A 16264-nucleotide genomic window follows, 5' to 3' on the forward strand; every position below is an offset into this window, starting at 1 on the left:
TTTGGCCTGCATCTAAGATATTGTATACGACTAAAGCAGACAGGTCTAAAGACTTAATACCATCCATCATTAAAAACCCACAACCCAGACACCTTGAATGAATCTGGATAAATTTTCAAAGAAAATTGGAACCACTTTCATAGTGACACAAGCAGCAGGAAGGATGTTACATTACTTAAAAAAAAATAAAAATAAAAAAATGTCTTTAAATGTAAACTGCTGACCTTGATATGACCACCTTCATATTCATAGGGATATCTGCAATCAATGACCACACAGTGCTCAACGACATATTGAAATCTGCCACTCAAAACTGCAGACATCTAGAGAAGGGAAAGAAAAAAAACCAAAACTTTCAAAAGAAGTTCACAGTTAATACAACTCTATCCACCTGGGAAGACGAGATGGGCCATGCTGGTCTTTATTTGCCTTCCTTTTGTTACTTCATTTGATCTACCCATCAATATAGTGCACCTGGATTTTCAGCCTGTCAAAATCTCTTCATGATAGATTCCCAAGGAAATTAAAAGTTATGCGATAGGAACAATAACTTAGTGTTTTGGGTTTTTATTTATTTATAACCTGCTTTTTAAAGAGCGGTTTACAAAATAGAACGTACACAATAAAAACATACATACACAATAAATATTTGACATCCAAACAAGTGACCAGCGCTCAGACCTTACAATCATCAATTCCCATATTTCATACTGTAAAACAAAGATCTCTTCAATAACTTCTTAAAAACACCAAGGTTCCCCTGCTGTCAAATATACATTGGTACTCGGTTCCATTCCTGAGGGCCCATACAAGAGATCATAGTAGATTAATAATTTGTTAAAAGATGAGGCAAAGAGTATGATTAAATAGTTTTCCCAATGAAAATAAATACAAATCCACGGGACTCTCCTTTGGGACTGTTACACTCCAGGGAATTACATCCATAGAGGTTAATGTATGTTCTTTGTAAACTACTTAGGTTTTAAGTGGTGTAGAAATTTTTTAAATAAATAAATTTGTACATAATATACAAATGATTAATTATGTAATTCTCCAAACTGCAGGCAAGCCCAAAGCACAAGTACAGATGGAGATTGGGGGGGAGGTGTCAAGGGAGATGTCTAGTGTATTGATATACCTTCTTGTCCAGTTTGTCTTGTCTTGACTAGATTATAAACTCTTGACCAGGGACTGTCTTTTCTGTGTTTTGATGTACAGTTCTGCATATGTCTAGTAGTGCTATAGAAATGATTAGTAGTAGTAGTTGGCAAGAAACCAGTGCAGTATGAGCACCATGTGACATCTAACTGAACAGCACACGATTTCAGGAACTGCGTGGTTCACACTGAGCACCACATGGTGAAAGAAGAAATCTGGACAAGAGGATTGCTGGCTAGAAAGACAATTTAGGGAAACAAGAGTTAAAGGGACATGCATTTATAAGGAAGGAGGAATAAGAAGTGGCTGCAGAAAAACTGATTTTATACAAAAGGTTATTCCATGATAAAATTTGCTACAAAATTCTCACTTACTAAAATGTAATTTTGCTCTTGAGCTAGTGTTGAGGCACATTAGAATTTTCATGGCAACCACATTCAAAAATGTTTTGTGCATCCATGTGATATGAACAGGACATAACTGGCTTGAGGCTTTTTGCTCTCAGTCTTAGGGTCCCTTTAACAATGCCATAGAAGCTGCACCGAAGCCCATTCTGAAACGGCTAAGGAAAAAAAACTAAGGCGGCAGGGGAGGGGTTTGTGGAGGCACGAGTCCCTCCACATGCCCTGTAAGCCAAAAGCTTACTGTAGTTAGGGGAGAGTACAGACACAGGCTCAGTCTACGACATCACCAACAAGTGTGTTCTTTATATACTTTTATATTGGACACCAGACCTTTCTTTAGAGGTAAGGATTTACTTAATTGCAGTTTGACCTGACCGCGACATTCAATATGGAAGACCATGATATCCTACTCTTCAGAAACTTAGTTCTTTTGGAATTTCAGGTTACGTACTAAAATGGTTTAGTGAGTTTTTACGGAATAGAAATTATAAAGTTGAAATGCATAGTAGACTATCAGACAGCTGGAGTCCACAATGCAGAGTACCTCAGGGGTCCCCGCTTTCATCCATTCTATTTAATGTTTACAAGACTTCATTTGATCAGGGCTTTAGCTTTTTGGGGGGGGTAAAGTTCTGTTCATATGCAGATGACATGATGCTGTTAGCACTTGTAGATAAATGAAAAATACTATGTTGAAGGAGATAGTCGCATCACATTTTTAAGTTGAAAACCTCTTATATTAAAAGGGATAAGACCAAACTGTTATGGTTAAATCATCAAATACATTCTATTTCTGATGATTTGGCTCGGAAGGAACATTTTTTGGAGAACTTTGGAGAGAAAAAAAAAAAAAGAGAACCACAAATGAATAATGTAGTGAAAACTGATTTTTTAAAGGTCAGACAACTGCAACAAACTTTTTTGGTTTTTTTTTTTAGGAAACTGTTCATTACCGGTCCAGGCCCTTATTTTGTCACACCTGGACTACTACAATGGTCTGTTATTCCACAATTACAGTTAAACTTCAACAGAAATGGCAAGCGCTTCAAAATGCAGCTGCTAAAATTGATACTCATTGTTCGGTTATATTAGCTACCTGTTCAGGCATATATACTTTTTAAATTGATTCTTGGATCTTCTCCAGAATATGTTTATACTTATTAAAATTTGATATCCTGCCGAATCTTACAACAGTTCTCAGTGGATTTACATAACAAAATTAAATAAAAATGAAAAAAGAACCACCATAAAAATAACAGGATAGTCCTAAAAGCAAATGCAATCATAGAAGAGAATAAGAAGTGCATCCTGATGTGTAAGGGGTACCTGATGATGTCTCAACTAGTGAATATGGTCAATTGGAAACAAGTCTGTTCTGAAAGCTAGTTGAGAAATCAGGTCTTTACCAGCGTCTTAAATGCCTTGAAGTCTGCTTCAGACTGAAGTTGAGTCCTGAGACTGGGTGCCAGATTAAAAAAAAAAAAATAGCCTTATGACAAGTAAAACTCCCAACTAGTTCATCAATCTGCTGGCAAAACCAATCTTATTATCTTGCAATGTAATCTTTTTTTTTCCCCCCAAAAAAAATTGTTTATTGAATTGACAAAATACAAAGCAGCCCTGGAGTATAAGGAATAGTCAATGAGTTCAGATAATTAGGCTCCATGGTATGAAGTGTTTTAAATATTTTAAATTGAATCCTAAAACTACCTGGTAACCAAAGATAATGTTAAAAAAAAAAAAAAAAGAGGGATTAGGCAGTCGAATTTGCTCTTAAACCCCACTAACTTAATGGCAGTATTCTGTAACGTCTGAAGTTGTCATACATATTAAATGATTTATATATTATCTAAAACATTATAAAAATATGAATATAAATATGATATATTGTACTTAAAGTAGTCATGAAGGAAAATCAAGTGTGTGTTTATAAGATTATATGCATTTTTCTGATACACTTGTTGTAATATGAAAAAAATGAATAAAGAAATTTAAACCAAATGAAGTTGTCTAAGGAGAAATTAGGTTCTTACCTGCTAATTTTCTTTCTGTTAGCCTGTAGACTGGTATAGTCCTTATGAATGGGTTATATACCTCACTGCTACCAGCAGGTGGAGACTGAGAACAAACTTGTATATCAGGATAGCTTCCCCTGTTGCAATCCAATCCAGTCTGCCGAATAGCCAAGCAGAACCTAGGAAAGACTTCAACTGAAAACAGTATAACACACTCCGAACAGGAGTGTAAAAATGACAAACACTGGTAAACTGCTGTTGGAACATGTGTAGAACTGAATCCTGGTATAGAAAACATCCCCACGGCTCACCAGCTAAGCCAGCAGAGCCATAGCCACTGTTCTTACTTCTCCCTGGCCCTAGAAAAATACTAGAACCCACAGAAAACCCCAAAATTTGCATGTGAGCAAAGCAAAAACCCGCAATCACCACACAAAGACAGATAGGGTGGAGGACTATACCAGTCTACAGGCTAACAGGAAGAAAATTAGAAGGTAAGAACTTAATTTCTCCTTCTGTATTGTCTGGTATAAATACACACTTGATTTTTCTTAATATAACATTTAAAATACAACATATCATTCTATAATCATATTCTGTAATATCTTGAATATTATGTAATACATCAAATATGTAAAATATTATAATTTAGGTTAAATTGATAGAGAATCAAGTGAGATTGTATAGCCCTTACGAATGGGACATACCAAAGCAGTACCCATTAAGGGTGGGACCCCCCGAAGGGTTGCCACCAGAACATGTTCACCGAATACCGTGTCCCGATGCGCTTAAACATCCACACTTTAGTATCTTACAAAGGAATGCAGAGAAGACCAAACTTCAGCCTTGCAATTATCCACTGGAGGCACCAAGAAGCCCAAGAAGCTGCCTGACCCCTAGTGAAATGAGCCTTAAGAAATTCTGTAACAGGCTTCTGCTTCAGAAGATAAGCAGAAGCAATAGTCTTTTTTTTTTAAATTCTTTATTCATTTTACATCTTACAACAAGTGTATCATAAAATAACATTTGAACTTATACAATCTCACTTGATTCTCTATCAATTTAACCTAAATTATAGTATTTTACATATTTGATGTATTACATAATATTCAAGATATTACAGAATATGATTATAGAATGATATGTTGTATTTTAAATGTTATATTAAGAAAAATCAAGTGTGTATTTATAAGATCATATGTCTTTTTCTGTTACACTCGTAATATGTAAAAATGAATAAAAAAAATTTAAAACAAAAAATAGTATTTAAATCCTCCCTCCCAACCCTACTAATTCATATATAATTGCATATATCATATAATATATTATATAATCTGTCCTATTAATCTAATCATTTAATATCAAATCAGAAATCCCACCCCCATACTTTGCAATTATACCTATTAGGGAAAAATGATATTCCAATAATTACTCATTACAATATTCTATTAATGGCCTCCAAACCTCCTGAAAGTTATTAAAATTTCTGCAAAGCTAACATTCTTTCCATCTTGTACATATCACATAATGAATTCCACCAAAAACTATAAATTTAATCTATTCCAATTTTTCCAATTAAATGTAATCTGCTGAATGGCAACTCCTGTCATAATAAGTAATAGCTTATTATTCTTTGCAGAAATTTGAAAGGTAAGAAGCACCCAAAGCAATCTTCGCCACCTCGCACTTGAGCAATTCCCAATCCTCAGATTTACTGTGAAGCACAAACTCGGCCCAGCAAAATCACGCCCGAGCCACCAGCCCGCCACACATTGCCGCCTGGACCGCTAGAGCTGTCACATCAAAACTCTGTTTAAGGAGGGACAACTTACACTCCTCCATGTCCTTCAAGGCCGCACTGCCCTCAACTGGCACGGTATGCCTCTTAGAGATGGCCAAGACCACTGTGTCCACCACAGGCGACTTTAGAGTGTCCCTATCCCCTTCAGGAATGGGATACTGGCGGGCCATGGAGTGCGCAAAACAAAAGGGAGCTTCCAGCACCTGCCACTGTGCAAGCATAATATCCCGAATATCCTGATGTATAGAAAAGAGCGGGAAGCAGAGTGGATCCCCTTAAGCAAGGGGTCCACCATACGCAGGGGCTCCGACACGGTGTCCTCAAAGTGCAAAACTGAGATCTGAAGAATTAGCTCATAAAGCTCTTCCCGCTGAAAAATGTGCACCACAGATGCATCTTTGCCAGCAGGGGGTGCTCGAACTCTTCGCTGGCTGAATCTGACTCCAAGAGGATCCTGCAAATCTCCCCAAGGGTCCTGGTCCTCATCAATAACATCTTGCTCCTCTGGGCAAAAATCCTCATCCTAAGACACCCTCGGAGGCTTGGACCAGAGGAGTAGAGAGGGGCAAAACCGCTGCTGCCTGGGGCCGTACCAGGGAAAATGTGGACACGGAACCTCCAGCTGCAGCACATAAGCTTTATAAAGTGCTAACAAATTCAGGGGGAAAAACCTCCCGGCAGCCCCAAGGGACTCCCTGCCCCAGCAGGGGACCCTGCCATATCTTGCCCCTGTATTTCCAGAACAGGGGGGGAAGTTCATCTGAGGTAACAGATTGAAGGAGGAGGTTCCTCCCGAAATTGGACCTGAAACTGTACATAGACATTCTCCTGGAAATGTCCAGACTAACATTTGTAACTTGATACATTCTTGATTCTATGTACTGTAACGCTCCTGGAAATGTCCAGTCTTCTAACTTGTAATCCGCTTAGAACCGCAAGGCACAAGCGGAATAGAAATCACTAATGTAATGTAATGTAAACTGCCAAAAACGTAGCTCCTGCGGCCTGTTGTCTCTGAAAAGCCTGGGACTTTCCTGACCCTGAGGCACCGACATGAAAAGGGAATCCCTAGCCGCTCTGGCAGTAAGGGATTCCTTCGCATGGTACATGCGGCGGGGTGCTCTGGCTGCCGGCAACCACTGCTGACAAGACTTCCCTACCGCTCTGGCCTGCACAATGCTTGTGTCTGGAGTACCTTGTGACTGGAGCACAATGAGCATTTCCCTCCCCCCCTTAACAGTGCTCATTGTGCTGAAAAACGCCCTAGCTGTAATAAAAATGCCAGTTAGATGAGAAACTCCCCCCCCCCCCCAAAATATAAATGGCAGTTTTAAAAGGAAATGGTGGGGGGAGGGACCCAGCAGGAGATCTGCGAGTTTAACACTCCCGAGGTTGGACAGATCCCCAAACAGGACCCGTCCAAGCTCTATCCGGCACAAAAGGGGAACCCAGGAGTCCAAAACAAAATTCCAACAGTACTAAGAGGGGAGCCAAATTAGTCTTTCTACCTGCTTTAATGGAGATCGAGGAAGACTGGATTGGATTGCAAGAGGGGAACGTATCCTGATATACAAGTTTGTTCTCAGTCTCTACCTGCTGGTAGCAGTGAGGTATATAACCCATTCGATAGGACTATACCAGTCTACCTGGTGATACAGAATATTAAATTTTGTGAGACCAGCATAAACGGTGATACAGTAATTGAGTCTTGACATTAAAAAAATTCTAACTGCTTGTAAAGATCTTAATACATAAAAACCATTTTTTACAAGATTTGAAACCTGAGCTGAGGAAGTGAGGTGTGAATCAATCACACTAAGGTATTTAAATTTATCGACTAGGGGAGTATCTTTTCCCTCAAAATGTAGTACTGCATTTGGAACAGGTAACTGCCCTGTAAGCAAGCAAGTATAATTTTGAACTTGGCTAAGACAATATTAAAACAAATTTAACGACAGAAATAGGAACAACTTTTACCAATAGTAGAATATCGTCCGCATAGCCATAAACGTTAGTACCACATTCTTCAACTAATAATGGTGCCAAAAAAATATTTAACATAGGTGATAATGCTGAGCCCTGAGAAACACAAGGCAAATTAAATTTACTTGAATTTCCTGCGGCAGTAATAACTAAGAAAGTTCTATTATCCAAAAATGATTTAAACTACTGGAGTACAGTTGAATCAAAACCCAAGGTAGATAATCCAAGAAGCAAAAGTTGGTGATCAATAAGATCAAAGGCTAATGTACTAAGTACCTATCTTTACTTATCTTATTTTTATTGTATACTTAATGTATATTTTCTGTAAACCGCTTTGAACCTAATGGTATAGCGCTATATAAGAAATAAAATAAAATAAATGTAAGACCCATGATACCGCAAAAGCTAAAAAAAAACAACAAAAAAAAAGATCCAATATTTCAAGGACATAGTTTATAAACCTACATACCTACATTATGTAAATGTGCATGAGTCGAGTCTCTTTCATTTGAAAGGAAACTGCAATGAGAGGGCATAGGATGAAGTTAAGAGGTAATAGGCTCCAGAGTAGTCAAAGGAAATACTTTTTTACATAAAGAATGGTAGATGAGGTGATGGAGACAGAGACTGTGTCTGAATTCAAAAGGACCTGGGATAGGCATGTGGGATCTCTTGGAGAGAGAAAGAGATAATGGTTACTGCAGATGGGCAGACTAGATGGGCCATTTGGACTTTATCTGCCATTAAGCACAGTTACTTACCGTAACAGGTGTTATCCAGGGTCAGCAGGCAGATATTCTTAACACATGAGTTTCTTCGTTTCCGCGGAGCGAAGAAGACGCGTGTGTTTTTTCAACGGCCGTTTAGGGAAGAAGACTGGCAACACAATGGACTGGTTGAGGTGAAAAGCCGAGACCACCTTGGGAAGGAATTTAGGGTGGGTACGTAGAACAACCTTGTCATGGTGAAAGACAGTGAACGGTGGATCAGCAACCAGTGCATGCAGTTCGCTAACCCTCCTGGCAGAGGTGATGGCAATTAGGAAGAGCACCTTCCAGGTAAGAAGCCTGAGCGAAGTTGTGGCAAGAGGCTCAAACGGAGGTTTCATGAGTGCTGATAGAACCACATTCAGGTCCCAGACGACAGGAGGAGGCTTGAGAGGCGGTTTGATATTGAAGAGACCTCTCATAAATCTGGAAACCAGAGGATGAGCCGTGAGGGGTTTTCCGAGGATAGGCTCGTGAAACGCAGTGATGGCACTGAGGTGGACTCGGATGGAGGTAGATTTGAGGCCAGCATTGGATAGCGAGAGTAAATAATCCAGCACAGTTTCCACCGCTAAAGAGGTGGGTTCATGATGATGCCGTAGACACCAGGAGGAGAACCTGGTCCACTTCTGATGGTAACATTGGAGGGTGGCCGGTTTTCTGGAGGCGTCCAATATGAGGCGGACAGGCTGAGATAGATTCTCTGGAGAGGTCAGCCCGAGAGAAACCAAGCTGTCAGGTGGAGCGAGGACAGATTGGGATGCAGTAGAGACTGATGCTGCTGTGTAAGTAGAGTAGGAAACACAGGAAGAGGAATGGGCTCCCTGGAGCTGAGTTGGAGCAGGAGGGAGAACCAGTGTTGACGAGGCCACCGAGGGGCGATGAGAATCATGGTGGCTTTGTCCCTGCGGAGCTTGGACAAGGTCCGCAACATCAGAGGAAGTGGAGGGAAGGCATACAGGAATCGATCCCTCCAATCGAGTAGGAATGCATCCGGGGCCAGACGGTGAGGAGAGAAGAGTCTGGAGCAGAATTGGGGCAGCTGATGATTGTGAGGTGCTGCAAAGAGGTCCACCTGCGGAGTGCCCCAGCGAGCAAAGATGGAGAGTAGAGTCGGAGGGTCCAACGTCCACTCGTGAGGTTGAAGGATGCGGCTGAGATTGTCGGCCAGGGAGTTCTGTTCGCCCTGGATATAGACCGCCCTGAGGAAGAGATTGCGGTTCATGGCCCAGGTCCAGATGCGTAGAGCCTCCAGACAAAGGGGGCGAGATCCGGTGCCGCCTTGCTTGTTTATGTAGTACATGGCGACTTGATTGTCTGTGCACAGGAGGAGAACTTGAGGGCAGAGAAGATGTTGGAAAGCCTTGAGGGCGTAGAACATGGCTCTGAGTTCCAGGAAATTGATGTGATGTCGACGCTCCTGTGGGGTCCAAAGTCCCTGGGTGCGGAGATCTCCTAGGTGAGCTCCCCACGCATAGGGGGACGCATCCGTGGTGATGACCATAGAGTGAGGGGGCAGATGAAAGAGCAGACCCCTGGAAAGATTTGAGGAGTTCAACCACCATTGGAGAGATTGCTGAAGAGATGATGTCACAGAGATGGGATGAGAAAGAAGATCCGTCGTCTGTGACCATTGGTTGGCGAGAGTCCATTGAGGCGTGCGGAGGTGGAGACGTGCCAGAGGAAGGACATGTACTGTCGAGGCCATGTGTCCCAGGAGGACCATCATCTGTCGAGCAGAAATGGAGGGGTGTTGGAGCACCTGACGACAGAGATGGAGCAGAGTCCACTGACGATCGGAGGGAAGAAAAGCCCTCATTAGAGTGGTGTCCAGAACAGCTCCGATGAATTGAAGGCGCTGGGTGGGAAGTAAATGCGACTTGGGGTAGTTGATCTCGAACCCCAGGAGGTGGAGGAGAGAGATGGTGTGATGAGTAGCCTGTAGTACAAGTGGAGATGAAGGTGCTTTCACCAACCAATCGTCCAAGTAGGGGAACACCTGGAGGTTGTGAGACCTGAGGAAGGCCGCAACTACTATGAGGCATTTGGTGAAGACTCTGGGTGAGGAAGCGAGGCCAAACGGTAGCACCTTGTACTGATAGTGGCGGTGCAGTACTTGGAACCGCAGATAGCGGCGAGAAGTCGGATTGATGGAGATGTGAGTGTAGGCCTCTTTGAGGTCCAGGGAACATAGCCAGTCGTGTTGAGAAAGAAGAGGGTAGAGCGTGGCAAGGGAGAGCATTCTGAACTTCTCCTTTACCAGACACTTGTTGAGGTCCCTGAGATCGAGAATGGGACGGAGGTCTCCCGTCTTTTTGGGTACCAGGAAGTAGCGGGAGTAGAATCCCTGACCTCTTTGGTCTGGAGGTACTTCTTTGATGGCATTGAGAAGAAGGAGGGATTGAACCTCCCTCAGGAGGAGGGGGGTTTGAGATGAGTGAGAAGCAGACTCTACGGGAGGATTGTCCGGTGGAAGAGTCTGGAAGTTGAGAGAGTAGCCGTGGCGGATGATGTTGAGGACCCACTGGTCCGATGTGATGACCTCCCAACGGCTGGAGAATATGGTGAGACGACCTCCGATTGGTTGTGGAAGAGGTAGCGAAGGTGGAAGACTGGCTATGCCCTGGAGAGAAGAGTCAAAAGGGCTGAGACTGCTTTGCAGGCTGAAGAGGCTTGGAGGGTTGAGTGGCCTGAGAACGAGCCTGGGCATGGTGCTGTTGTTGACGTGGCCGCCGAGGTTGCTGAGGAGGCGGATTGAGGGGCCTGGCTGAGAACCTGCGTTGATAAGACGACTGAGGTCGATAAGGTCGGGCAGGTGGAGCCTTCTTCTTTGGCTTGATCAGGGTGTCCCACCTGGTTTCATGGGCGGAGAGTTTCTGGGTGGTGGAATCCAGTGACTCTCCAAAAAGTTCATTCCCGAGACAGGGGGCGTTGGCTAGACAATCCTGGTGATTGATGTCCAGGTCGGAGATTCTCAGCCAGGCCAGGCGGCGCACGGCTACGGCCATGGCAGAGGCACGGGAGGTGAGCTCGAATGAATCGTATATCGAGCGGACCATAAACTTGCGCAATTGAAGAAGGCCAGAGATGTGCTGTTGGAACAGTGGGACCTTGCGTTCCGGCAGGTATTTTTGGAGGGCGGACAGCTGTTGGACCAAATGTTTCATATAAAAAGAAAAATGGAATGAATAGTTGTTCGCCCTGTTAGCCAGCATGGCATTTTGGTAGAGCCTCTTGCCAAACTTGTCCATGGTCTTACCCTCTCTGCCAGGGGGGGTGGAGGCATAGACACTGGAGCCCTGAATCTTTTTCAAGGTGGATTCAACAAGAAGGGACTCATGGGGCAATTGAGACTTGTCGAACCCTGGGATAGGGATGACACGATAGAGGTTGTCCAGTTTACGGGGGGCCCCCGGTACCATAAGGGGGTTCTCCCAATTTTTGTAAAAAGTCTCCCGTAGGATGTCATGCACGGGAAGCTTGAGGAACTCCTTGGGAGGTTGTTCAAAATCTAAAGCCTCCAGGAAGGCTTGAGATTTTTTTGAGTCAGATTCTAGAGGAAGGGATAGTGCTGCAGACATCTCCCTGAGAAATTTCGAAAAGGAGGACTGCTCTGGTTTGGAGGTGGCATCGGGTGCCGACGGGTCCTCATCAGATGAGGAGGGATCCTCCTCGGTACCGGGAGGGGACTCCTCCCATAAATCAGGGTCCCGGACCTCTGGTGCATGCCGAGACACCGGGGTGGAAGGTGCGGTATGGCGAGTCTTAGATAAAGATTTTCCAGAGCGCACCGAAACGGTACCAGGAGAAGAGGACCGGCGTCGATCCCGGTCCCGGGAAGTAGGACGCTCTGCCTGGTGCCGAGGAGGATCCGTCGTGGTATGGGAGTGGACCACCGGATGGGTATGAAGTTGCTCAGCCGAAAGAATCGGCATGGAGGTGTTAATAGGTACCGATGGGGTGGATACCGGGGGCTCGGTACGGGGCTCGGGCCGGTCTGGTACCGGAAGGAGCGGTGCCAGGATAGTGGGCAACAGGTGCTCGAGCTGTCGCTGTAACTGTTCCTGGAGTTGAACTTTTAAGATGGCCGAAATACGGTCATCTAGGGGTGGCATCGGAACCGCTTTCTTTTGTTTCGGTTCCTTAGATGCCGCTCCACGCCCCGGCGATGAGGAGGCCGATGATGAGGCGCTCACCGAGATCGGGGCGGAGCGCTTGCGGGGTCGGCGCGAGGCCGGCAAGGTCGGTGTCGCCACCGTAGTTGGAGGGCGCTCGAGGGAAGAGGGAGGCTTCTTAGCCGGCTTACCTGGCGCCAGAGACGCCGATGCGGGGTCGGGCGGTGTCGAAGTAGACGGTGCCGATTTCTGTGGGACCGCTGTCGATGTCGAGGAGTCCATCGCTGACCCGGTGCCGAACAAAAGAGTTTGTTGAATTTTTCGGTTTTTGAGAGTTCTCTTTTTAAGAGTGGCACAGCGGGTGCAGGAGTCCGCCCGATGCTCCGGCCCCAAACACTGCAAACACCAATTGTGTGGGTCAGTGAGGGAGATCGGGCGTGCACACCGCTGGCACTTCTTAAAACTGACCTGCGGGGGCATGAAGGGGAAAACAGCCTCCGCAAAATCGAACCCCGAGGCCTGTATAATGGCAACAGGCCCCGCCGGGGCAAAATCGAAAAAAGGGGAAAAAAATGCAAAGTTGTTTTTTTTTTTTTTTTACAAATCAAAAGAAAAATAAACCCGAAGGCAAAAGAAGAAAAAATAGGGAAAAAAGCGCGAGCGGGAAGGCAAAAAAGTGGTTTCAACGGCCGTTGAAAAAACACACGCGTCTTCTTCGCTCCGCGGAAACGAAGAAACTCATGTGTTAAGAATATGCTGCCTGCTTGTCCTGGGATAATGTTTCTATTTCCGTACTATGACCAGCTCTGAAACCCACTTGCTTAGGGTGTAAAATGTTTTCTCCACAAAGTCTATCAACTGACCAAGAACAATTTGCTCAGTTAATCTTTGCAACGAGACAAAAATCTGAAATTGGATGATATTTCTCTACCCGAGTTGGATCTAGTTTATTTGACTTTAAAATAGCTGAAATAAATGCATGTTTCCAAATCCTTGGAATGACACCTTGTTCCAGACTCCAATTAACCATTTGTAAAATGCAAGGTAAATGGAGTGTTTGTCTAAGGTTAATCAAGTTTTAGGTACTGGATCATGCAGCTTACAAATATTTTTAATGTTATTACGCACCTTAGAGAGGCGAATTAATGAACAAGGTTCAAATTTGTTAAATTTGACTGTAATTGCAAACTCTATTTCATTAATAGGTAGAATCTCAGTGTTATCATTCATAAATGGCTCTTAAATTAGTAATTATTATCTTAAAGAAAAATGCCAAAGCAGCAGCAGAAGGCATAACAGTCACTGAAGTTTGATCTTGACGGGTGATTGAATGAAAGTTTGAACAATTCTTTAAGTTTTTCTTCAGTCATTCAAAACTTGATTAAAATAATCTATTTTTGCCTTCCTAAAGTTGCTTATTATAACATAACCTTGCAGATTTTAATTGTATGAGTAGCTCAGAAGATTTAGTTTTATGCCAAAAATGTTCCAAGCAACATCAAAAACATTTAAGCAAGATCAATCCAGAATGATACCATTTACTGTTTCTGGATTTTGCATAGTCCATTTGCACAAATGGAGCGATTAAATCAATCTGTCATAAGGGTATGATTCTATACCTCAGATTGTTCCTCTAATGTTAGTGAAAGAAAATCTTTAGGAATTTTAGAGCTAAAAGAAGGCAAAATCTTTAGGAACAATTTATTTTAAATTCCTAGTAATGATCTTTTCTTTGACTTTAGATCTATTCCAAAGATTCTCATTCCTTATAACGGGAAAAAGAATGAGTCTATGATCTGTCCATGAAATACTATGACCAGAAAAATTGCTTAAATGAAAATCTTCTGAAAGTTTGTAATAACTTGATCAATAGTATGTCCTAAAGAGTATGTGGGAAAAGAAAGCCAAGATAGCAAATCTAAATCAGTTAAAAACAAATTAAAATGGTGAGTCTGAGAACTGGCTAAATTATCAAAGTTATCCATGATAATTAAATGTAAAAAAGTTAAGAGATCTGTGCTAAGGTCAAATAAATCTTATCCCCTATTTCTAAAGATAAATTGGGAGGGCAATATATTAAAGCAAGAAAAAGAGGAACCTTAAAATTAAATCTAGCTAATAACAGCTCTTTAAATTGAGACAAATTTGTTGACAGTTCAACAAGTGAGAAAGAAGAATTATATAATAAAGCTAATTCTCCCTCTCTTTTAGATGATCATGATTTAGAATAACTGAAATCTGGCAGAATAGACTCCAAAATATACGAGTCTTTCCCATGCCTAATCCAGGTTTCGGTTAACCTCAGTATTTGAATATGAGCTGCTAGAATGGTGTCTTCAAGAAAAGGGTTTTGGGTTTTGTTTTTAAACTTGAAATACTTTTAAGAAAAGATATTATAGATTTCAAAGATCTACAGTTCAAAAGGCCAAATACCAAGGATGAGTTTAATAATTGAGGCTAGCAGTCAATATAAATTAAATTTGAAGATGAAGTACCTGATAGCGAGTGCAATGGTGCTGGGTATCTACGGCCAGGAATAAAAATACTAAGATTGAAATATCCTTCCACTTACCTCTAAAGTTTAAAATCAGAAGAGTTAAAGTGAAATAAATAAAATATGAATTTAGTTAGTGAATATTTCACCCAGGAGCTTGCCCCAAAGAATATGACCTGCTCCTCATACGCACTCCTTCAGCATGGTTGCCGTTATGGTAAACAATTATATAATACTTGCAGTGGAAGTGCTTACTCAAATCAGCAGTCATGTGACCGCTGTTTGCAATCAGGTCTTGAAAGGATTGCAGGCAATCCTGGATTCTGAAAGACACACACATATGAACAAGAGAGAGAAATCAGAGCCTAATGGTATTTGAATTTCTCGTGCAGCTGCTTCTTATTTAATCTATCATCCCTCTTTTCAAGGTGTTTATCATAAAAGATTATTCAATTATCCCACCCTTTTATGAAGCCACATTAGGCTTTTCACCAGCTGTGGCGGTATTAGCTCCAAAGCTCAAAGAATCCCTATGTGCTTCTGAGCTAATACTGCTGTGGCCAGGAATGCTCTGCATTCCTTTGTGCGACACTACTATGTGGACATTCAGGTGTGTCGGGATGCGGTGTTCGGTGAGCATGTTCTGGTGGCGGCCCTCCAGGGGTCCCACCCATGATGGGTACTGCTTTGGTATGTCCCTTCAGTGAACTATACTGGTCTAGAGAGGTGCTAAAGAAGGAGAAATGGTGCTAATTTTTTCTCTTTTAGACTCTCCATACTGGTACCCGGTCTGTCTGCTGTTCTTGTGGGGTTCGTGTGAATTGTGTGCTTTTTCTGCAGGTTCTAGTATTTTTATAGGGTCGAGGAGATTAAAAAAACAGCAGCTTTGGCTCAGCTGGTGAGCTGTGGGGACGTTTGCTGAAGGGTTTTTTTCTATGCAATTTCCAATAGTCTTAATAATAACAACAGTTTATATACCGCAGGACCGTGAATTTCTATGTGGTTTACAATGATTAAAAGATGGTACAAACTGAGTGAGCTTAGCAGAGTTAAAAGCTAGTGATTAACAGCTCTAGGGATCAGTTATTTTGGAAAAGAATTGTTCTATGTTAGTTGTTACTCCTGTTAGAATTGTTGTTACTGTTATAATTAGCACTTCTTAGTTCTGCTCAGATATTTGGCAGACTGGTTAGGTTAAAGGGAAGCACAACTACTTGTAATGTATTACAACCAAAAGGTTTTGTCTCAGTCTCCACCTGCTGGACATGGTGAGCTATTACCCCATCAGTGAACTGTACTGGTCTGGAGAGGTGCTAAAGAATTTCACTTTCTCCGGCCTGCTTGCTGGGGAGTTTAACAACAAGTCTGGTAAAGGGGTGGCAAATTCAAGTTGGTAACCCTCTCAAATGATATTTAGCACCCATCTGTCTATAGTTATTTGCTCCCAGGCCTCCACATAATCTGACAGCTGTCCCCCTATCTGTGGGAGGAATGCCGCCGCTCTGGCATCATTGTGCCTTTTTAGTG

General features: G+C 42.6%; 1 protein-coding gene across 2 annotated transcripts in view; it reads right to left on the reverse strand.

Annotated features, from left to right (window-relative positions):
- The window catches only part of CDC25A (cell division cycle 25A), a 132101-nt gene that overhangs the window by 18380 nt on the left and 97457 nt on the right, over positions 1 to 16264 (reverse strand). For both annotated transcript variants that reach the window (XM_033931960.1, XM_033931959.1), the window contains one exon: positions 225 to 323. In XM_033931960.1, the coding sequence (XP_033787851.1) occupies positions 225 to 323 (99 nt within the window). The remainder of the gene's footprint in view (positions 1 to 224; positions 324 to 16264) is intronic.

This window comes from Geotrypetes seraphini, chromosome 2 (genome assembly GCF_902459505.1).
Source record: "Geotrypetes seraphini chromosome 2, aGeoSer1.1, whole genome shotgun sequence".
Classification (NCBI taxonomy): domain Eukaryota; kingdom Metazoa; phylum Chordata; class Amphibia; order Gymnophiona; family Dermophiidae; genus Geotrypetes; species Geotrypetes seraphini.